General features: G+C 34.8%; 1 protein-coding gene across 1 annotated transcript; it reads right to left on the reverse strand.

The window, feature by feature from the left end:
• Positions 1-20914: 20914 nt before the first annotated feature.
• Positions 20915-24614, reverse strand: LOC110701593. The gene is made up of 2 exons (XM_021879224.1): positions 23504-24614; positions 20915-21959 (listed from the first exon to the last, which is right to left on the reverse strand). The coding sequence occupies exons 1-2, from the start codon at positions 23837-23839 to the stop codon at positions 21357-21359; spliced, it is 939 nt and encodes a 312-aa protein (XP_021734916.1). The 5' UTR covers positions 23840-24614; the 3' UTR covers positions 20915-21356.
• Positions 24615-24990: the final 376 nt, after the last annotated feature.

The raw sequence follows: 24990 nt of genomic DNA on the forward strand, positions 1-24990 counted from the left end.
GTGCAATGCTTGAAGTTGCTTTGTGAAACTGTTGTGCTGGTTTATTGTTTATGTTTTTGGTTCATCTTTGCTTACATACTCTTCCAAGTTCTAAGCGCTTGTAAATGTTTAAGCCCTTTGAGGGTGTCTAAACTTGAGCAGCATTAATGTTAACTGATCTTGTGCTCACTTATAATTGATCTTGTTAAATACCGTAATTTGGTTTCTAGATATATAATTTTCAGATCTGGGAATTTTCATTCATTGCTTCTTTCTAGTTAAATATTGTAATAGTTTAGTGCCCTGCATTGGTGAGGCTTTATAACTTGAGAATACTTGATTTGAGTGAATGGATTTTCTAGTGTATTGCCCCTTGATTTCTTTAAAAAATGTGGACCTTTGAGAACTGTTAATTTAGCTAATAACAAGTTTTCATGGTAGATCTGAAAGAGTTATGTCTTCGTCGTGTGCAATTACTAGATATATAATTGGATCAAATTATGGAGATAATTAAGTTCGTACATTTGGGTCGTCGTTTTTCCATAGCTAGAGGTACTAACGATCTTTAAACTAGTAAAATAGCCCAAAGCCCAATTGGACGGATCATATAAGGTCACACAAAGGGGCTAGATCGAGCATCAGAGGACGAGGCCCATCATGGGCCTCATCTCTCTAGGTGGCCGGCCTTGTAGGGGATTATAAGAGAGCTTTAGGCTTCGTGCCCTAGTTTAATTATAATGAGATTATAAATAGACTAGGTGCCTAGGTTTGTAAGTACAAAAGCAATTAACTGATCAGTGTGATCAAACCCTAATTAGAAAACACGAAACCCAACCCTCTCATAGTCCTCTCACTCACACGGCTCTCTCCTCCTCCTAGACGCCGGGTGGTGTGTCGTGGTGGTGGTGGTTTGTGCGGCGGTCGGTTGTCCATAAAGGTGGTGATCGCGGTTTTCCTCAATCACTCGACCAATCTAGTATTGGTGGACGGCTCGTTCGAATCTCATGGACTAAGTAGAGGAGTAACGCTTGGGGCTCTATTATCTCCCTGATTTGCCTGTCGAATAGCTTCGTGGAATTCACGCGTCAAAGGTATGATTATGTATCTTGTATGTTATGCATGCGATTCTGGAATTGGCACTTAATTGAATATGATTCATGTTATTTCTGCTGCGTAGTACCTATAAACTCCTACAAGATCCCCGATAGTTGGAATTTCTGTGCTTAATTTGTCTGCTAGTCAGTTTTTATTTTAGGGCTTTACCTGCTGGGATTTGGGGTTTGCAAGGGTTAAGGTCACTTGACTTAAGTGGGAATTTGTTTTCTGGGAACCTGCCAAAGTCATTGCTGAACTTGAGTTTAATTGGGTATCTTAATTTGGGAGAAAATTCCTTTGCGGGTCATGTTCCTGAATGGATTGGAGGGTTGCAAGGGCTTGAAAATCTGGATCTTTCAGCTAACAACTTCTCCGGTGTTTTGCCAACTTCTGTGGGAAAACTTAGGTATGTAAAAGTGTTATATATGTCAATGAATTCTTTGAGTGGTAGCTTACTTGAATCTATGGCTGGTTGTTTAAGCCTTCAAGTTATAGATTTTAGGCAGAATCTATGGATGGTTGTTTGAGCCTTCAAGTCATAGCTTTATAAATTTCTTGTTTACCCTCGCTTCATGAATTCCATGTATACTTTATCCTGTCATAAAATCTTAGGCCATTTTTTGTTCATTGATTCACGTTAACTCTAATTAGGATTTGTCTACAACTTGTGTATGATTTGTCTGTAATTCTTTATATGTAGTATTTGACTTTATCAATGTTGAAGCCAAATTTACAAAACTTGTGTATGATTTGTCTATGGTGTTCTCTCTCCTTGTGAATTTACAAAACTTACTAAAAGGTTATAAAATAAAATAGATGTCAATTATGAAAGAAGATAGTGATCAATGTCCTAATTTTCCAATTTGTTTCGGGCTATTTTGATGAAATTTGAGCGCAAGGAAATTTGGGCATGGATAGAAGCCGAATTAATTTGGTTGGTGTTGCTGCTGCTTGTTGCTGCTGTTATGCTCATTGATGTTGTGATCAATGTCCTAAATTTTCCAACTTGTGTTCTATTATTTACTAATTTTGTAATCATTATTAATATGAACTTTACATTTGGATGGGTTGCTAAGTAGTTTTTAAGTTACAAAATTGGATTTGGTGCATGTATTATAGGATAATAACTAATATTATTTGGATTTGATTTATGTTATAATTTGAGTGGTGAATAGAATAAAGAATAGGGGTATTCTAATTGGCACGTGTGCTTGTTATAATACCCCATAATTTTTTTGTTTTGCTTAGAGATTATTTGTGACGGGCAGTTTCAATGTCCGTTACAAATAACCAAGTATTTATAACGGGCACCTGTTATTTGTAACGGACAGTTAAAGTGCCTGTTACAAATACTTGGTTATTTGTAACGGGCATTCATGTCGCCCGTTACGAATAAGTAGTTATTTGTAACGGGCGTTTCACCTACTCGTTACAAATAAGTACTTATATGTAACGGACAGTGCCCATTACGAATAACTTTTTCCTATCCGTAACGGCCGCTTCCCGTTAGGAATAAGCTCTTTTTGCCCATTACAGATAGCCTTTTTTCCACTAATGATTCAAGGCCTAAAGAGGAAATCCAGATTGGGCTAAGTTACGAGCCCAATCAAAGTCCAAGATATCCCAAGTGGCCTTGCCCAGCCAAGTATTGTCCCGCCAGAAGGCGCGCCAGGCCGGGCGGGGCAGAAAAAGAATGAAGCATTGCTTCGCCCGAGTTCGCGCTCGGCTGGGCGCGAGAGATGCCTAATGAAGCAAAAAGGCGGGCCCGGTGTGGCGCCCGACCGAGCGCGTGTCTCTGAAGAGAGTTTATAGCGTTTTTAAAGTTTGTTTATGTTTAGGATTTTCTTGCTTAATATAAATAAGATTCCGTTAAGCAAGTTTAGCATTTTTTTAATCTCTTTTTACCTCTTCTCTAAGACGTTCTCTCTCTACTTAGCTTAATTTTCTCTCTCCACAACTTTATACCTTGTTATTGATTCAACTCATTATTTACGTTAATTTTGGTAACGATTTCTTCTCTATTAATTTCAGTAATTTAATTTCTTTATTTCATCATGATTTATTTAATTGCTTGGATTAGTTTAGATTTAATTATGCGTGAGTAGTTTTCTTTCTAGGGTTTATGGAGATCCATAAATAATATATATATGAAGGGGTAATTTATTGTTGTTGATTGTTAATTCTTAATTAATTTCCTATTGATTGATTAAATGCTATGCAACTAGATTTGCACAGATCTTTTATGTATGAGTTTAGGAATATTAATTTGAGATTCGAGAGATGAGAATTGATAATTAGGCTTAGTTTCAATAGGCAGGTTAATTTACAAATGGTTAAGTCGAGATTCGAGAGATGAGATTTAATACCGGTAGATTAATTATGTGAGTGTAATACATAGCAAAAGCCCTTTATGATCTGGTTAATTGATGCATTGATGATTTATTATTATGTTTTACCCTGGAATATTATTTATTGGTGAACCTGTTCTCTAGGTCCTTTATTTATTGATTTCTCTTTATCCTTAATCTTCGTAGTTTAGCTTTTCTTCCATATTATAATTTGTTACTTAATAATTTAGATTTCTTTAATTAATTAGGAATAGAAAGACCAGTTTCCTCGTGGATTCGACCCTACTTCCCTATCTGCATTAGTCAGAGAATTTAGGAATTACTTTTGATTGGGTGTTACGACTTTAGCCTGTTAAAATTTGGCGCCGTTGCCGGGGAAACGGTTTTATTTTTATTTCTAATTGTTTTCTGTAGTCTAGATTATTTGCTCTTGTCTTAGAGAACATCAGTTCTTTGAGGCAAGTCTCATATTTTCTTTTTAGTTCTTTGTTTATGCCCAGGTGTTTTAGATCAGATTATATCCCATTCGATCCTGTGATCGAGCGCTCTTTTCATAGACAAAAGAATCTTTACAGAAAAATCCTGGCGTGTTTTGGGGGATAACAATAATCCCAGAGACCCTCCAACTGATTCTCGTGATTAAGAAGTTCCTTCAGATTCGGAATTAGAGATGACAGCACCTATGAAGCTCAACGAATATTCGCAGCTGTCGCTGATCGATTTTCCACATCTCATTCCCACTCTGGCTCTTGATGGAGTGCAATTAGAGATTAAACCCCAATTTATCACGAAGATACAAAAGAAGAAATTCAGTGGGGCTAAGGGTAAAGACCCAAATCTTCATATTGTAGACTACTGTCAATATTGTAATACCATCAGGCAAGCTGGGGTCACACAAGACCAAATCAAGGAGATTCTTTTTCCTTTTTCTTTATGTAGAAAAGCTAAATCATGGTATAATGGATTAAATAGAACTGCACTTGGTATAACTAACTGGGAGACTCTTGTTTTGAATTTCTATAATAAATATTACCCTGCAGAGAGGATAGCTTTGCTAAGAAGCGCAATTTAGAACTTTGCCCAAGAACCAGATGAAACTCTATATGAGGCTTGGGAAAGATTCAAGGATATGCAGAGAGAGTGTCCCCAACATAATTTAGCACAGTGGTAGTTGATCCAAGCCTTCTATAATGGGATTGGAAATTCATCTAGAACAATGTTAGATATGGCAATCCACAATTCATGAGAACCTTAATGTTGATGATGCAGGTCAAGTTATCAAAGATATGACAATCCACAAATCCAAATATGGGAATCCTAGAGGCTTCGCTAACAATGGGAAACATAGTGTCAACTCTGTATCCTTTTTGTAAGCTCAATTAACATTTATTTGTCAGAAATTATATAATCTTAGCACTGCAAATATAGCTAATGTTTCTGCAATTAATGACAATTCTAATGAGGCATTCTGTGAAAGTTGTGAAATTGTATGTCATTAGGAACAAGATTGCAGGAGTTCCATGGAGCAAGTTAATTCCTTTCAAGCTTATAGGCAGAATGACCCATACTCCAACACCTACAATCCCGGGTTCCGGAACCATCCATACCTTTCCTACAGGAGCACCTATGTTCAAAACCTGCCACCTCCACAACAATCACAGGCGCCACAACAAACACAGCAGAAATATTACCATCCCAATGCTGGCCAGGAGAATCAACCACAACAACCCTCCTCATCTTCTAACCCTGCTTTAACATAAATTAGAGTGATGATAGCTAGTATGAAAAAGCACATGGAAATTAGAGATGCTCTAATTGATTCGATCATAGCTCATAATAAAATTGTAGATAATCAAATTACGCAAATTTCCTCTACTCTGCAAGCCTGTCAACGGGGAGCCCTACCATCGCAGCCAACTAGGCCTACAGATCAAGCTTTTGCAATTACTCTGAGGAGTGGTTCACACTATGATGAGCCCCCTATGCCTTGAGATGATGAACCTGTTTTAATGAATAATGCTAATCTTGATTCCGTTAAACTAAATAATGTTTCTAATAGCCATACAGGTCTCAAGAGTAGTACTAATATTTCTGATAATACATTGTAGGGTACAACTCCAAGGAAGGTAGCAACTCCAGACAAGAGCAGTAATGCTCCAAAGCTAGTTATCAAACTTCCATTCCCTAATCGACATTTAAAAACAAATTTGGTTAAGCAGTTTAGTAAGTTTCTGGTGATGGTTAAAGATTTGCAAGTAACAGTTCCTTTTACGGAACTAATTACACAAATTCCTTCATATGCTAAATTCATGAAGGAAATATTGACTAGAAAAATGTTTATTAGTGAGATAAATACATCGCTTTTATTGAAGAATGTAGTGTCGTACTATAAAATAAATATCCACCTAAACTAAAAGATCTAGGTAGTTTTTCTATCCCTTGTCATATTAGCAATCTGATGATTGATAATGCATTATGTGATTTGGGTGTTAGCGTTAGTGTCATGCCATTGTCTGTGTGTTCCAAGCCAAATATGGGTAAATTAAAAATTACTAATATTACTCTACAAATGGTCGATCGTTCTTTTAAATACCCCTTAGGTGTTTTAGAAAATGTTCCTGTAAGAGTAGGTAAATTATATATACCTGTTGACTTTGTTGTATTTCATATGGCTGAGGATTTGCAAACTCCAATTATTTTGGGTAGACCATTCCTTAACACTGCAGGACTAATTATAGATGTGAAATGTGGTAAACTGACACTATTAGTAGGGGACGATAAAATTATATTTAATTTGAATAATACCCTTAAAAGCCCCATGACAGAGGATAAGTGCTTTAGTGTTAATGTGGTTGATATTCTTGATAATTGTTCTAATAAGCCCCAAGCTCTTGTAAAAGATCACTTGGAGGCAGTATCTTGTGTTACATCTTCTACAGGAGAATTAGAAAAATGGTAAAAGGAAGTTGATGCAATAGAACGAGCCCTTTACTATGTGGGTCCTGGATTTGAAGATGAGAAGATGGAGACAAATAAGCAACCTGCGAAAACTGAGCCTATATGAGAGTTCCATCGGATCGAGTTGCAATCGCTCAATCTAATGACAACTTGAGGCAACCAAAGGTCAAAAAGGGGTCCCTTGTGAGCAGTAGCGAGGAACCACCAATTCACACCAAGGAGGATCCACCCGATAAGGTGAATTGGCGTCCTAGAGGGTATGGCAGGAAGCCGCATCGTGGTCTAAAAACTGCTCGACTGGGTGAGGAACCACTCGAACAGGCAGTAGGCCAAGGGTCTTAAATTTTAAACTCGTGGTAAGAGGGTTGTGCGGGACCTAGAAAAACCAACGCTTTGTGGGAGGCAACCCATATTTTCTTGATTTTTAGTTTAGCATTCTTTCTTTCTTTTGTGAGAGGAGAGAGGAGGGATTTTAATGAGTTTTTTTAAAAGTTTGAAGTAAAAGAGTTAGCAAGTTTTGGAGAAAAAAAAAGTAGATACTCGTACAAATAGTGTTGTAGTGCGCCCGACCGGGCAAAGCACCGACCGACTGGGCGCGAGAGCTACGTAGAAAAACCCCAATATTCGCCCGACCGGGCGAAGGAGCGCCCAACCGGGCGCAAGATTTAACGAGTAAAGAACTCTTTCACGCCCGTTCGGGTGAGGGGCGCCGACCGAGCGTGAGAGTTGAAGAAAAATTCGAGTATAATTCGCCCGCTTGGGGCGATGAGGCGCCCGACTGGGCGCGAGAACTACATTTTTCGAAGCAAAGATCACCCGACCGGGCGAGATGGCGCTCGACCGGGAGCGAGAAGAGGAAGTAAAAAATTTAGCAGGTCGCCTGAGCGGGCGGTGTGGCGCCTGACCGGGTGCGAGCAGCTGAACTCCTTTTTTCCCCTTTTTTTCTTCTTTCTTCTTCTTCCTCCTTTTTTCTTTTCCCTTTTTCTCCTCTTACTCCATTGTTTCTCTCTCTAAAAACTCAATTTTCTATACTTTCTCTCTAAGATTTCTCCTCCGTTTCTCACCTAAATTCAAAAATATTTACATATTCTTACTTCTTATTCATCCTCTTCATTTCTATACCAAAATTTCCCAATTCCAATAAAAAAATTTCATACCTATTTTTACCAAATGGCATCAAAGAGGGCAAGATCAATTCTCAGGGGAAGTTCTAGTTCAAGCCAACAATATGATCCGAATTTGCAGCTTCCACAGTGGTCAATCATCCGAATCACTACTCCAACACAAAAGGAACGGCTCGAAAAGCTCTATGAGCGCGAGGTATATGTATCGTTAATTGACATGTGAATTTATTTCCTCTTTAAATGTTGTAAATTGTAAAAATTGACCAATCGGTTGGACAATAGGAATGTTAGTTTAACTTGTGTTGAATTCTGTAAATTATTTGATTTGGAATCTGAATTACCTCACCATTGGCATGCTGAATATAAAATGCATGATGTTTACCATATTTTGACTGGTTTTCCGGCCCCTAACGCCCAACATGCTGGTGCTAGACCTATCCATCACCCCGTTCCTAAATTATGGCAAAGATTTTTGGGTGTTTGCTTTTTAGGTAGTAACAAACCACAGATCGCCCAAACCAACGAACTTGCTGTAATTGGACATTATGTGTTTGGGTATGGTAAACTGAACATGGGTAGATATATTATCCACCACCTTAGTAGACATGCCACGACTAGTAACACGGCTAGTACCCCTATTAGGTTAGGAGGCCTAGTTACTAGGATAACAATCAAGAAGGCCGGGTTTGTTGAGAGTAGGCCCCACGGTCTCAGTAACTGTGGGCCAGACACTTATTAGAACCTTAAGCACCTTGAGGACTTGGGTTGGGTGAGATTGGATGGCCAACAAATCCCCCACTTGTGTGTTAGATTAGCACAACAACCCTTGCATTTCTTTTCCCTGCTAACCCCAACTTGACTGCTATTCCCCCTGGGCAAGACTCTTACACATATCACAAGCTAGTTGCCCACGCCGGAGGATTACACAACTAGTTTCACCACCCAGCCTGAGCCTGTGGTAGCACCATCACCACCACGCATGCCTCGCATGCCCCCACCTCCTCCTAGAACTGACTCTGAGATAGTTTGGGACCTACAGAGTATAGGTCAAGCCTTAGGACGTATAGAGCATTCACAAGGTGACCTTAGGAAGATGGTTGGCTCCCTCGATTCACGATTAGGGTACCTTGATAGGAACCAGGGTAGAGCCCTGTATCCTATGTACGATGATTATGCTTGTCGGGGTAATATTCCTGACGATGCTATTTACCCTGATTAGTTTCAGCCCCCACCCCAGGGATACGATAGAGATCCCACCGCCCGTGGTATTTATACTAACTATTCATCTTTCCACTAGTACGACCAGGACATACCTTTTAGGGGACCGACAGGGGAGTTTTCAGCCTAACTATTTTGGTGGTAACTTTTCTGGTGCAGATGGTGCAGGTGGCAATGGTGGAGGATTCAGCTCCATGGATGAGGATGATGAGGATTAGCCATGTTGGGCTAGTTCCCAAGACAATGAGGACAATATCTGATTTTGGCTTGGGGGAGATTTTTGGATTTTGGTATCTTTCTTCCTCTCTTTCTTTTCATATAGATTTATTGCTTTTTAGTTTAGTTTTATTGCTTTGATAAAAATGAAAAAATACAAAACAATAGAAAAATTTAAAAAAAAATCCAAAAATATGTTCTAATGAATTGTAAATCATGTTTCCATGTGCCCCATACTTGAAAGTTGCTTTAATTCTTGGTATATGATGATGAGCATTGTGGAAAGGTAAGCCATGATTTGATATTTTATTGCTTGGATACCTTAACATGCTTCAATTTTGTCCAACTACTTATGATTATAGTGCTTGACTAGTTGATTTGGTTAGGAATTGTGTGATAGTTCCTGGTATGTCAATGAATTTGAGTATTGGTTTGCAACTTTGAGTAATGTTTGTATGACTCATTATTATGCACATTGAGGAGGATGAAGGCATTTATTCTTTTAAACGGCCTTCAGATGATTGTAGATACATTTGTTCCCTTCTTGCTACCCATGTTGTTGCCTTGACTTTTTGTTGTTTATTTAGCCACATTACAAGCTGATTTGCCCCATTGGCTACTAGTCACAAGCTTGCTTGGGGGATCTATTAGTGAGTGAGGTGAGGGAGTTTTGTGGTGTGCATATTATTTGCACAATTTGGGTGAATATGAGGATCGATTCAAAAAAAATTCTTCCATTTTTTCGTTTCATATTCTAAATTTTTTTTTAGATATTCAAATTTGATAGAGATTAAATTGGAACAGTTGACCTTTTTTTTTCTTTAGCCAATCAATTCAATTACTTTTCTTCTTGGGTTGGCTTGGCGATGATAAAAAAAGATTACTAATTTGGTTTTTTCTTAATATATACCAAACTTTACTTTTTTTTCTTTGATTCTTTACTTGTTCTTGATTGTGGTTTATTTTTGGTGATTTTGAATGTTGAATTTATTGAGAAAATAATGCATGATAGAAGGAAAAAAGAGAAGTTTAAGAAAAAAAAAAAGTGGAAAAAAATAAGTGAACTTCAAAAGAAAAAAAGAGCAAAAGAAAAATTTGTTTAATGTTCAAATGTTCGAATTGAAGGTTGATAAAAAGAAAGAAGAAAAATAAGATGATGAGTTTCAATGAAAAAATTCAAGTGTGGAAGTTAAAGTTTGTTATTCACTCAATTTTACATAGTTATATTTTTGTGAGTGATATTGTAAGTGCAGGGATTTGTTTGATATGATTGGAGTTGTTTGGTGAATTTTTGGTGGAGTTGAGTTATGTTGGAGATGATTGGTCATTATATATTTTTGACCTTGGTTTTATTAGGATATGGCTCCCTTAAGTATGGCTTTACTCTCACATTTTCCCAAATATTTTCTACCCTTTTACCATAGCCTTATATTACAAGATTTAAAGACCTTCCAACCTTTGTGCATAGTGTTGTGTTAATGTGAAATTAGTTGTTTAACAATGCAAAGAATGATTTGACATATTCCAAGTCGAATATTTAGGTTGAGTGTATGTTTGCTTTAAACACCCGAGAGTGTGAGTTGGGAGAGCATTGTTCACATTAAAGGGGTTGGGATGAAGAGCGATCGAGTACATCTTTTACTCGCCACATAAATGAGAGTTGAGTATGTGAGCACCAGTCTTGAATTCTATATGCACTTGTGGTTTACTCTATTTGACAATTATTAGGGAGGATGAGTGATTGGATGGATGAGATTAGTTGACGTTGATGCATGCTTGTTGGATTTGCCTTGAATTGGTTGTTCTTGATTTTGACTATTTGGGGTGAGGCATGTATTTATTTATTCATTGATGAGATCTTTGCTTAGGGACAAGCAAAGGTTCGGCTTGGGGGAGTTTGATATGTCCATTTTATATAGTATTTTACCCCCGTCCCTTGGTCATAATTGGTATTTTTTTTGGCTCTTTAGAGCCACTTTTATTACTAATTAGTGTTTTCGTAGTTTTGATTGAGTTTTGTAGGGATTTGCACTTTCGGAGCATTTTCCCGGGATTTTTATGGAGCGACTACGAGCATAAGAGAAGCACGACCAGTTTTCGCAGCCCAGGGCCGGCTAGAGTCATCAAACCGGTGATTAAGGGCTCGACATATGAGATACCAAGGCATTTGGACTGAGTATTCAAGAACTGAAGAGGAAATCCGGATTGAGCCAAGTTACGAGCCCAATCGAAGTCCAAGATAGCCTAAGTGGCCTTGCCCGGCCAAGTATGGTCCCGCCCAAGGCGCACCCGGCCGGGCAGGGCGGAAGAAGAACAAAGCATTGCTTTGCCCGAGCTCGCGCCCGGCCGGGCGGAGAGATGCCTCATGAAGCAAAAAGGCGCCCGACCAGGCGCGTGTCTCTAAAGAGAGTTTAGACCCTCTCCAATGGTGAGACATGAGAGAGTTCCTTTAAGAGAGATAAAGTATTTTTTTACAAAGGATACCAATAAGTTGGTATCTAAACTTAGCAACTCCAAAAGAAAGTTGCTAAGTTTAGATACTCAACTTTGAGTTTCATTTGACAAAAAGTGTGGGCCCTTTTCAATATTATAAAATATTTTGTAATTTATTTAAGTTCTAGATTTATTTTTATTTTTTCTAAACAAAACTTATAATATAATTTGGTGGGCCATAAATTGAAAGTGACATTAGTATACTTTAAAGTCTCACTATTGGAAAATTAGACTTCACATGAATTGCTAAATTGAAAAGTGGGTTGGGTATCACCATTGAAGGTAAAAACAAAAAACTCAAATTGTATTTCAATACTCAAAGTTGAGTCTCGCCATTGGAGATGTTCTTAGAACGTCGTTTAGTTTGTTTAAGTTTAGGATTTTCTTGCTTAATATAAATATGATTTCGTTAAGCAAGTTTAGCATTTTTTTTTATCTCTTTTTACCTCTTCTCTTAGACTTTCTCTCTCTACTTAGCTTAATTTTCTCTCTCTACAACTTTATACCTTGTTATTGATTCAACTCATTATTTACGTTAATTTCAGTTACGATTTCTTCTCTATTAATTCAGTAATTTTATTTCTTTATTTCATCATGATTTATTTAATTGCTTTGATTAGTTTAGATTTAAGGAAAAATTGCCCGGAATAATCCCACCTTTGGGCCGTCCGCTAAAAATAATCCCATCTTTGGAATATTTTTTAATAATCCCACCTTTACCCCCAATCTGCTCCCAATGGTCCTAGGTGATCGGCTACCTGTTAAAAAGGTATTTTTTTTTTAGTTTTCAGGTACACATGTCACCCTACAATTTGTCTAAAATTTTAAATTAAAAAAAAGAAGGGGGAGTCAGCCAGCCACCACCTTCACAAATCCCACCCACCGCTTTTGATCGCCGCCGAATTGCACCAGATCGAATCGGAGCTCGAGGCTAGGGAGAGTAACGAAGGCCGAAATCGTGACGGGGAGGCCAAAATCAGGAAGGAGATAGGGGTTTTCGAGGGTGGCAAGAGAGCTTGAAGCTGGAAAAGGGACAAGGGAAGAGAAGAGGGTCGACAACGAGGAGGGGGAAGGGGGAGGGAGGTCGGGATCGGGACAGGGAATGGTTTCGAAGGTGTTTGGTGGTTTAGGGGGAGGGATACGGTGGTCAGCGTGTTCAGGGGGAGGGGTACGACGGTCGGGGCCTGGGTTTTCAACGGTGATGTTGCTTAATTTCGTGAGGGCAGGAGGCGGGTTGGTTCTTCAGGCGAGGGGTTCAGGCAACGCCGGCGTCGGCGCTGTCGCTGCGGGTTTTGGCTACAGGGGCGACGGGGCAGCGGTGTCAGCTGTGGCGGGGAAGGCTTGGGATGGTGGTGGTTTTATTTAATTAATAATTTTATTAATTTTTTTCTTATAATTTTTTAACATTTTTTTTTACAAATCACAAGCCGACACGTGTCAAGTAACTTGTTATAACAAGTTACATGACCGGTTGTGTAGACACCCATTTGTGTCTCCCCAAAACCAAACCCAGTGATGAGTACCTTTCACGTCGAATCATAATCGAATGAGGTGAAAGTGTGGAAAGTCTAGTGTTATGGATAGTTTTAATTTCTTTTCTTTTCTCTATGTTTTTAAAAACCTATTTTATGAAAACAGCCAATCCAGTTTGGTTGGTCCATGATATGGGTCTAATAGTAGTGTAGTTGGATGGGGTTTGAAAAGAGCTTTCCAACGATATATTATAAGCCCAATTCCAATGAATAATGAGGAAGTTATGGCCAAATTACTAAAATGGGCCCGTTTTGAGCCTTATATACGGCCCAATGATCTAGGGGAGGGCCTAATATGGATTTATCATTCCTAATGCAATTAGGAATAGTTTTAGTCTTCTAGATTCTTCTAGAAGGTTCTTTTCATTCCTAATTCAATTAGCATTGATAAATTGACTTTTGTTGACTTTTTAGAGTTTTAATCAGAATAAAAGAATGTTTTTGAGGAAAATACGATTTTATCCTCCTGTACGGTTAAATTTTATCTGATTTTAGAAAACGCGTCAAAAACCTAATTAGCGCCTAACGCCAACATTAACGTCGCTAAGCTTGGCGCCTAGCGCTAGCATTAGCGTCTGGCGCTAATTTCGTTTTTTCAAGTCAGAACTCTAGTTCGATTTTCTATCTTTTTGGCTAATTTTCTCTATAAATAGCCTCCTAAAAACTCCATTTTCAATAACCAATTCTCATCTAGAATTATCAATTTCTTAGTTTTATAACTCCTCTCTTAAAGCTAGAAGCTTATTCTCTCTCTCTTCTAAACCAACCCCTTCATACAAAATTCCGCATTCACAAGACCAAGAAACACCTAGCATAGTTCGAAGTTGCCTTCGCCCTAGACGTGAAAGGTTTTAATTTATGAGAGTTTGGTTCCAAATCTTTATTTTAATTATTTAATTTAATTATTTGATTATTATTGTCTTGAAGTTACTAACGTGTGTATTTTGTTATTAGAAAGAGGTACAAGGCATCCAAGTAAGTGTTTTAATGGTTTTTATTGTTATTATGATATAGAAATCATGCTTAGGTTGTTATTATGATTCCTAGTGTTATGTTAGGGCGTTTTGATCTTCGTAGTATCATGTCTAGGGTAACTTTAATATCAAGTATGATTAAAAGTATGATGCCTTTTATGTTCTTCCTAATATTTATGATTGTTAGTATCATTTTAGGGCTAAATATTTGATTTTTATTGCTTAGTGATATGCTAGGGTTTGTTATTAATCTTGTTAGTATCATGACTAGGATCTTGCTATTATTATGCTTTAACATGATTCATGATTATTTTTATAATTGTTTAGATCATGATTTATTATTATTATTTTTATGATGATAATTATGTTGCTTTATATTTATTGTTATTGCTTGATCACACCTTTTATGCATGTTTAAAGGGAATTGGTACTTGTAATCACGCTTAATAAGATATTTAATAATCTTGTTTAGGGTTAATATGATTATAATTCAAGTGATCTCCAATAATAGTTTTATTTGTGCATTAATATTCAACCAACATAGATAAACAAGTTTAGAGTTAATTCTATTGATTGCATGTTAATCAGAAAGCGCACATAAATACGATTAGAATAAAGTAGAGGCCTATTATTAGGGCAGGTTCAATCTCTTTTAGGTTGGATTTGTACCTTCATCCCCGAACTACCAGTCATGGTTCAATACCTATTGGAGTTAACGATCTCTTGGATCGTTAAGGGGTGTAACCTTCACCCTGTGAACGGTTTACAAGTTCCTAAAACTTGTTGGCGACTCTTTTGCTCTAGCTTCCTTCTCTTTGGACGTCACCGTACTTTAGTGTATGATCACAGTGGGGTTCAAGTTAGGGGTAATGCTTGAAATATTCCATATAGGTTGGGACCATTTAAAGCAGATTAGGAGTAAAGGTGGGATTATTTAAAAATAATCCAAAGGTGGGATTATTTTTAGCAGACGTCCCAAAGGTGGGATTATTTCGGGCAATTTTTCCTAGATTTAATTATGCGTGAGTAGTTTTCTTTCTAGGGTTTATGGGGATCCATAAATAATATGAAGGGGTAATTAATTGTTGTTAATTGTCAATGCTTAAATTTCTTATTGATTGATTTAATGCTATGCAACTAGATTTGCATAGATCTTTTATGTATTAATTTAGCAATATTAATTCGAGATTCGAGAGATAAGAATTGATATTTAGGCTTAATTTCAATAGGCAGGTTAATTTATAAATGGTTAAGTCGAGATTCGAGAGATGAGATTTAATACCGGGAGATTAATTTTGTGATTGTAATACGTAGCGAAAGCCCTTTATGATCTAGTTAATTGATTTATTGATGATTTATTATTATGTTTTACCCTAGAATATTATTTATTGGTGAACCTATTCCCTAGGTCCTTTATTCATTGATTTCTCTTTACCCTTAATCTTCGTAGTTTAGCTTCTCTTCCATAATATAATTTGTTACTTAATAATTTAGATTGCTTTAATTAATTAGGAATAGAAAGACTAGTTTCCCTGTGGATTCGACCCTATTTTCCTATCTACATTAGTTAGAGGATTTAGGAATTACTTTTGATTGGGTGATACGACTATAGCCTGTCATACCTAGTTAGTGTTGTTTGTGTAAATTTGAGAAGGAGAAAACAATAATGAAAATATATGAAACTACTCATAATAATACTGCATAATTAACGTAACAAAGTACAAAGCATTCTACGACTTAAATAAGCTAACCTTAACCACAACTAATCCCTAATATTAAGCCCCACTAACTAACATGGTTCCAAAGTGGAGAAACAAACTCCACGTACCACTACTATGAAATATTGACTAAATAATAACTGTACTGTTATTGTTGACTCCTAACATTAAGCAACTAGTGGTAACTAACTGAAAGATAGGAAACCATAATATCCCTAATAATTTGAAGCAGTACACCAACCATTCTAAACACTGAAATTTACATTTTCATGCATGCATTTATAATCAACTATAAATTGATGCCATATTGCCATGTACTACCTTTCGAAAAACTTGATTAGCCAGAGGGAAGAATTGGTTTTCTTCGAATATTGCAAATAACAACTTTTTTTTTCTGCGACTCTTCTTAAACATTGAACTTTAGTAATTTAACAATGGCCTGTTCGGATCATTATGCATCATCATATGCAGTGTAATAGTGAATATAATTTCTAGTGGCATGCAATTGCATTTGAATATTGAACTGTGAGTGTGAAACATCACTATCAAAGTGAGAGGGTTGTAACTAGTTGCCTTGATGTTAACTTGTAATAATTTTTGGTCAATGACTTAATAGAACACTCCTTGGTTGAATAAGCCTCAAATCTGTTCATTGTCAATGATATGGAAAATGTGTTGTAAATTATGTTGCTTGGCTAAAGATAGTATACTTAATACCTTATCTTTTAAAACGTGCTATCATGATTTTTTTAGTGTTTGATACTTTGATGGATCTGAGTTAGTAAAAATTATACTGTAGTCGTCGACTACGGACGACTACGGTAAGAGATTGAATCTCATTCGTTTATTTTTTAATTGACTAATCGTAGTCGTCCAATTCGATACCTCAACAAAACAGTCATCAAGTTTAGTCATCACGTCATTAACACAGTCATCAAGTCATTACACAGTTATCAGGTGTAGTAATCAAGTCATTACACAATCATCAAGTCTAGTCATTACACAGTCGTCAAGTCTAGTCATTACACAATTATCAAGTCTAGTCATTAAATAGTCATCAAATCATTAATTCTAGTTTGGTTAAATTAATTTGTTCAAAAGCTTTTTTTTTTTTTGGTTTCTTCTATACAATTGAATAAAAATATCTTATATTATTCATCTTCAACCTATATTATCTAAAACCTTCATGTTCAACCTACAACATTCATTCTTCTGGTTCAAAAATTAATTAAATTCTTATATTTTGTTTGATTTCATAATTAAATTGATCATCATATAATCAAAATTTTGGCTTCATATATCGTTTTTCCTTTATTCATGGAGTACAAAATCAATGGAAAACTTCGTTCATAATCTCTTATTGTAGTCTCTTCACCCCCACCCTTTTCAAGTTAAATTAATTTATTTAACAATTCGAACAATAACTATTTCAGTATTAGTCAAAATTATATTGTGCTAAACTTTGATATAATTTCAAGATTCATTTGCAATTGTTTTTTCATAATTATTTTTTTATTTTTGAATAGCCATCTGCCATTATTAAATGTTAAAGTTGAATAAAGGTTGAAGATGAGTATAGGTTGAAGATATATTGTTTTTTTGTAAAAAAAAAAAAAAAAAAAAAAAAAAAAAAAAAAAAAAAATTAAAAGCTGAACAGCACATTTGAGACTTCAAAGGCATGCTTTTATTCTCTTGTGAAATATATATCCTTTTTTTATCTCAAGTTTGAAAAAATTAGCCAAAAAAGATACTGTACAATTATTTAACCCAAAAAAAAAAATTCAAATAAAAAGAGAAACTTACGTTGTGGTGGGTTAAAAAATATAGTTTCCTTTTTTTTTAGGGGAAAAAAAACAATTTCCTTGAATCATGGTAATCATTTTTTCCTAAATTTATCCTTAATTATCTTTGTCGAAAAACTTTATTAAAATAATAAATTGTTGAAAGGATATTAAATGGCTATACAAAAATTGTGGCCACTATATTACTTTTTGATCTAGACCAAAGGAGATCTTATTTATTCATTTGTTTGACCATGATATATATATATTTTTAATCCAAAGCAATTTTTTTTTTTTGGTATTTGCAAAATTAATCTTAATGAAAACAACTTTTAGCATTAGATTATTAAAAAAATAATAATAAAGAAATCTCTATTGATGTATAACTTCTTCCTAAAAAAAAAAAAAAAACTGTTTCCCCATTGACGTACTGTTTTACCATCATTCAAAACCTCTTTTGATGGGAAATTGGCAATAAATTTCCATACACATCATATATAACGTTAGGAGTACAGTTCAAATTAGTTATATAATCAGTTAGCGTAAATAAATTCATGGTAGCTTAGCATTACATCAAAAAACAAAAAAAAATAGAATAAGATTCGGAGAAGGGGGGGTTAACTGGAATTTGGAAGATAGAATTTTAATTTCTACTATTATTATTAGTATCATATTACTCTATTATTTTCCTCACCTTACTTCTAAATTATACAAAGTAATATATATAAATAAGGGTTAATATATAAATCGTTTCACATTTTGGGTATACCTACGTTATATTTGGGCATACCTAAAACAAAATAAAGTAGATCAATTATATCTTTAAAAATACGGAGTACAAAAGTATAAGGTTAGTTCAAATACCGTTTTTAGTACTTTTGAGTTTTGACTAGATTAAGGCTCTGTTCACTTCAGCTTAATTTCAGTTCAGCTCTAATAGTTCAGTTCAGTTCAGTTCAGCTCCAATCAGTTCAATTCAGCTCCTAATTTCTTTCTCTCATAAAATATTCATTTCAGCTCTATTCAGTTCAGTTCAGTTCAGCTCCAATCAGTTCAGTTCAGTTCAGCTCCTAATTTCCTTCTCTCAAAAAATATTTATTTCAACTCTATTCAATTCATTTAAGTTCAATTCAGCTCCATTCAGTACAGTTCAGTTCAGCTCATTTCAATAAATGTGAATAGATCCTAAATGGTACTTTGTCTAACCAAAGTCTCATTAGCTTAATTTAGTGATACACAAAAACATATACTCATGTACGTAGTGCGCAACAATGAACACAACTAGCTAGGCGTTCCCAAACGACTATTAGTTAGTCCCAAAATATAACATTAAAAAAGTAAATATAAGGTTAGTTCATATACCGTTTTTAGTACTTTTGAGTTTTGACTAGATTAAGGCCCTATTCACTGCAGTCTAATTTCAGTTCAGTTCAGTTCAGCTTCAATCAATTCAGTTCAGCTCCTAATTTCCTTCTTTCTTAAAATATTCATTTCATCTCTATTTAGTTCAGTTTAGTTCAGCTCCAATCAGTTCAGTTCAGTTCAACTCCTAATTTCCTTCTCTCAAAAAATATTTATTTCAACTCTATTCAATTCAGTTAAGCTCCATTCAATTCAGTTCATTTCAGCTCAGTTCAGTAAATGTGAATAGACCCTAAATGTTACTTTGTCTAACCAAAGTCTCATTAGCTTAATTTAGAGATACACAAAAACATATACTCATGTATGTAGTACCCAACAATAAACACAACTAGCTAGGAGGTCCCAAACGACTACTATTTAGTCCCAAAATATAATGTTAAAGATCAATATGTCTTTAATTGAAGGATAATTATCGAAATTTATACACATAATAATACTAGTAATTTTGATTAGTCCTATATTACTTGCAATAGTTTAATCTTGCGTAGAACAAAACTCACACCCCATTGATCATGTATAAATTTCGCTTTTAGATACCTCTTATTTTATTTTGGGCGTGCCCAAAAATTGAATTAGCATTAAAGACATTATAAACCTTATTGTTTGGTTAAAAGTGCTAAGTAATGATTGAGAATTCTCATTGTGCTAAGGTCAGATGAATTATATAATCTTAAACACAAATGTTTTGAAAAACTGAGTGTACATTAACTTTTGATAGCTTATGAGTAACTTTTGATGATTTATATGTTCTTTTTTATCTTACCAATTTTTCTTACTAACTTAATGGTAAATAAAATATCCACATTACACATATTATCTCAACTTTCACTCTCATATCTGAAAATTAAAAATAGGGGCCTACTTTCCACTTACTACTTCATTTTATGTAAATAGAAAATGAAAACATTAAAAAAAAAAATCGATTGAAGAATTGCCTAATTTGATTAATTATAATAACTTTAAGATATTCGTTATTGGGATTATATATATACATATATATATATATACACACACTTAACTGAGATTGCCTAATTTATTGTAATAATCTATAAATATATTTTTTTTTATTGAGAATCTGTAACACTTAGTTGGGACTGCCTAATTTGATTGTAACGTCTTTCAAATATTCTTTATTGAGACTCTATAATACTTAATTGGAATTGCCTAATTTTATTGTAATTAATAACCTTTAAATATTCTTTATTGAGATAATTGAGACTAACTTGATTGTGACCGTTTAATTTGATTATAATAACCTATATATATTATTTATTAGAACTTTATAATACTTAATTGTAACGCTTAATTTGGTTGTAATAACTTTCAAATATTTTTGATTGAGACTGCATAACACTTATTGGGACTGCCTAATTTGATTGTAATATAATAACCATCACATATATATTTTATTGGGACTCTATAATATTAAATTAAGACTACCTAATTTGATTGTAATAAACCTTTAAATATTTTGATTGAGATTACATAATACTTATTGGAACTACCTAATTTTGAGACTACACTATAATCGTTTGGGACATCCTAAATTCCCAATTACTTTTTTGTTATTATGTATACACTTAACATAATACTCTAGACAAATGAACTTAGGGCTCGTTTGATTGGGGGTAATTATCAAAGGGAAAGGGAATGGACAGACCCAATTCACTTTGTTGTTGTTTGTTGGTCACTTTCTATCATTCCTTTAATCCTTTTACCCATTTTTGTTTTTGAGTTTACCCAAATATGTTCCACATTGATTTCCCAACCCCCCCCCCCCTAAGACTTTTCCATTCCCATTCCCCACTTCATTACCCATCACTATCTCTCTCCTGACAAGCCCTAACAAACCCAGTAATCGTCACCCATCACTGAAGCTCCGGCCACCACGGCAGCCACCGGAGTTCGTGCACCGACGACTATATCCGACAGAATCTGACATAGTACATCCACCGGCGACGATATCCGACGATCTTCTGACATGTTCTTGTTCTTGTTTTCACGTTTTCTACCTAAATCAACTTTTTTTTTTTTTTTTTTTTTTTTTTTGTTTTGCTCATGAATTTTTTGGGAAATTATACTTATTCCTAATTTTTGTTGAATTGTGGTGGATTCCTAATTTTTGTTGAATTGTGGTTAGAAATTGATACTCACTGTTCGTTTTCAAGGCTTTTGTGGTTTTTTTTTTTTTTTTTAATTATTTTTAATTTCATTTTGGGGGGGTGACGAACAGTATTGAAGCAATAGTTTTTTTTTAACACAAACTGTAGATAATTATATTAAGAGGCTAATGCCTTGAGTTAATTACATCAAGCATCACATACAATTTACAAAAAAAGTGGATGCTTGCCAAAATAATGCCTAAACTATAGGCTAAATCGATGTTCCTGCTGTACAAAACCCCCCTATAACAGTTAACCTTACATTTCACTAACCCAAAAGTAAAATCCAACATCCCCAAAAGTCATATTCATCCATAACAAAGATTAGGAGAAACCTACATGGATAAAGCTGTCGAAACTCCTGATGCAGCAGCAACAGCAACATTTCGTGCCGCAGCAACATGGAGGAGGTCAGCTTCATAGACAGAATGCACACATTCTGGAACAAGATAATGTGTTTTGTAACCCACTGCCATATCTTTGCCAAAAGCAGCTAATTTATGAGCTAGCTCATTCTGCTCCCTAGGAACATGGGTGATGATCACCGATTCAAACTTTCCCATAACTGCAGCCACATCACAAACTACAGCCGCAAGTTCATGATGAGGGTTAGGGCCTGTAGTCAGCAGCATTGTCCTCAAGGACTGAGCAATTGTTTCCACCTCAACCTTCTTGATCCTTAGATCATTAGCAATTGAAAGGCCATCATTAAGGGCATACAGTTCTGCTGCGAGAGGAGAAACTGCTGAATATTTGCAGGAGACACCCACATACCAAGTCCCATCAGATCTTCTAAGAACACCCCCACCTGAGGAAATAGCTGAATTCATCCATGCTCCATCGGTATTGATCTTGATATACCCCTCGTTAGGAGCTTCCCACTTCAAACTTGAAGAACTCCCAACCACTACTTTACCCTTGTTTTTCTTATCCTCCACCTGGGAAATATGAAAAGAGAATTGAAAATCCACAAGGAATTTAGTAAACAAAGAAAATGAGCTAATTGTCTTATTTTCAAAGACCATATCATTTCTTTGCAACCAAATATGCCATAAAGCAGTGACAAAAATTAACTTCCATTTATTGTCCAACCCCAAATTATAATTTAACCAAACTTTCCAATTTTCATTCTTGAAAAGCTTAAAATCAAAATTCTTGGGTTGATACACTCTTGCGAAGATGTCATTCCATAATATTGAAGAAGTAAAATAGTCACGAAATAGATGAATGTGAGTCTCATTATATAAATTACATCTAGAGCAAACTGGGGAAATTAGAGGCATATAAGAAGAAATAGTATCAGCTACTAGCAAAATAGCATGCGTACAATTCCAAGCAAACATTCTATACTTAAAAGGAGCTTGTATTTTCCACAATGATTTCCATGAATTAATATTCTGGGAAACAGAACAAGAATCCTTAAGTAAAAAATGATATGCTGATTTTATTGTAAAGATTCCACTTTTGCTAAGATCCCAAGTAATAAAATCATCCAAATCATGAATTTTAGAGAAGGGAGTAGCCTTAATTTTAGGAATAATATCAGGTGGCAAAAGATGTTCAATATCATTTAAGTACCAACCACCATTTCTGATAATATGAGCAACACCCCAATGACCATTAGAGTTAGGAACTTCTACATCCATGATAGTATATAAAGGAGCATTACCCACCCAATGATGAAACCATAGAGAAGTGGATTTCCCATTCCCAATTCCAACCCTTAAACCCGAGGCTAACAACTCCCTCCCTTTTAAATATCCTTCCAAATTTGTGACTGAGAGGAGTTAGCATGACAATCAAAAAGGGCACTATGTTTTAAATATTTTTCATTCAAAATCCTAACCCATAATTTCGATGGATTAGTTAACATAGTCCATCCTAATTTATCCATAAATGCAATATTCCACAACTTAAGTCTTCGAATGCCTAATCCTCCTATTTCCATTGGCTTAGTGACATGACTCCACCCTAACTTTGTGGTATATTTTGTCCTATCAACCTTGTTCCATAAAAATTTCCTACAATGCCTTTCTATATCCTCACAGATTGAAACAGGTAAAAGACTTGTTTGCATCAAATACACTGGAAACAAAGATAAGACTGATTCAACAAGACTGCACCTTCCTGCCAAATTAAGCAACTTAGATTGCCATCCCTTAATATGATCAAAAGTTTTATCAAGAAGGCCAAAATAGTCACTCTTTTTTAGCTTATTAGGATTAATCTGAACACCAAGATATTTACCAAAAGAAGTTTAAACTGAAAAATTAAATTCTTGTGTTAGATCTTTCCTAACATTAAAACACATTTTTTTGGGAAAAATTACAGAAGATTTGCCTTGATTAACCTTAAGACTAGAAATGTTACCAAAACTGTTTAAAACCTCCATGATTATTTTAATATTGGACTTAGATGCTTGGCCAAACAAAAAAACATTATCGGCATAAAAAATATGTGAAAGATGAATAGAGCTTGTTACCTTGACTGGTTTCCATTGTTTTTGAAGCACTTTTTCCTCAATCATTAAGGATAAACGCTCAAGACACAGAACAAATATGTAAGATGACATTGGATCACCTTGTCTTATTCCTCTTGACGGTCTAAATTCTGATGTTATTTCTCCATTCCACAATACAGAAATTTGTGGAGTAGTAATACAGAATATGATAAGTTTGACAAAATTAGGAGGGAAATTAAAACCAATAAGAGTTTCCTCTATGACATTCCACTCCAAACTATCATATGCCTTGGTTAGGTCTAACTTCAAAGCCATTATATTTTTTTCTTTTTTTGCTTTATTAAATAAATGTGTCATTTCTTTAATAATAATAACATTATCCTCTATGCCTCTTCTTTTCAATAAACTTGACTGTAAAGGGTTTATTGAAGCAATAGTTATTTATTGATTTTTTTTTCTTCTTGAATGTATGCTAATTTGTTGTTAATATATAATAATGTTCATGTTATACTTCGTATATACCAATGTTGGTTTCTTGAATGTACGAACATTAGGCACTAAGAACAATTTTGTGTACCTTTTTTTTACTTGATTTATGATTTTTTTTTTTTGAAAGCTATGATTTTATATATATGTATACGTGTATATTGGTTTTTTTTAAAGCTATGATTTTATATATATGTATACGTGTATATTGGTTTTTGGAAAAAATATAAAAGAATTAAAAAACTCATAGTTTGATTCCGGCTTGAACCAAACAGTAACAAAGGGAATCAATGAGTAGTTCATTCCGTTTTCTGGACATAGCCAAACGACAAGGCTAAATTTGGGGAATCCATTCCTATCTCTTTTATTCCCTTTCTTCATTCCATTCTGATTCCCCTGTGCGAACCAAACGGCCCCTTAATGAGTATTCAATGATGAACTTTTATAGGTGGATATTAATTATGTATATTAAAAGTAAAAAAGTAATAGCCCAAAAAATGAGAAAAGAAAAAAAAAAAGGCTTTTGGGGGATGGGTAATTGGATTCTTACCACTGGGCTGCGAGGAAGTATGTTAAATATTGCTACATGCCTATGTAGTGTTTAATTTTAAAAAGGTGTATAGAAAAAAAAAATCTAATCACACCTTTAATTTTGCTTTGGATTATATATATATATATATATATATATATATATATATATATATATATATATATATATATATATATATATATATATATATATATATATATATATCATGGTCAAACAAATAAATAAGTAAGATTTCCTTTGGTCTAGATCATAAAGTAATATAGTAGCCACAATTTTTGTATGGCCATTGAATATCCTTTCAACAATGTATTATTTTAATAATTTTTTTCGGCAAAGATAATTAAGGATAAATTTAGGAAAAACAATTACCATGATTCAAGGAAACTGTTTTTTTCCCCTAAAAAAGGAAACTATATTTTTTGAAACCATCACAACGTAAGTTTCAATTTTTATTTGCAAAAAAAAAAAAAAA

The sequence above is a fragment of the Chenopodium quinoa genome, unplaced genomic scaffold (assembly GCF_001683475.1).
Source record: "Chenopodium quinoa cultivar QQ74 unplaced genomic scaffold, ASM168347v1, whole genome shotgun sequence".
NCBI lineage: Eukaryota > Viridiplantae > Streptophyta > Magnoliopsida > Caryophyllales > Amaranthaceae > Chenopodium > Chenopodium quinoa.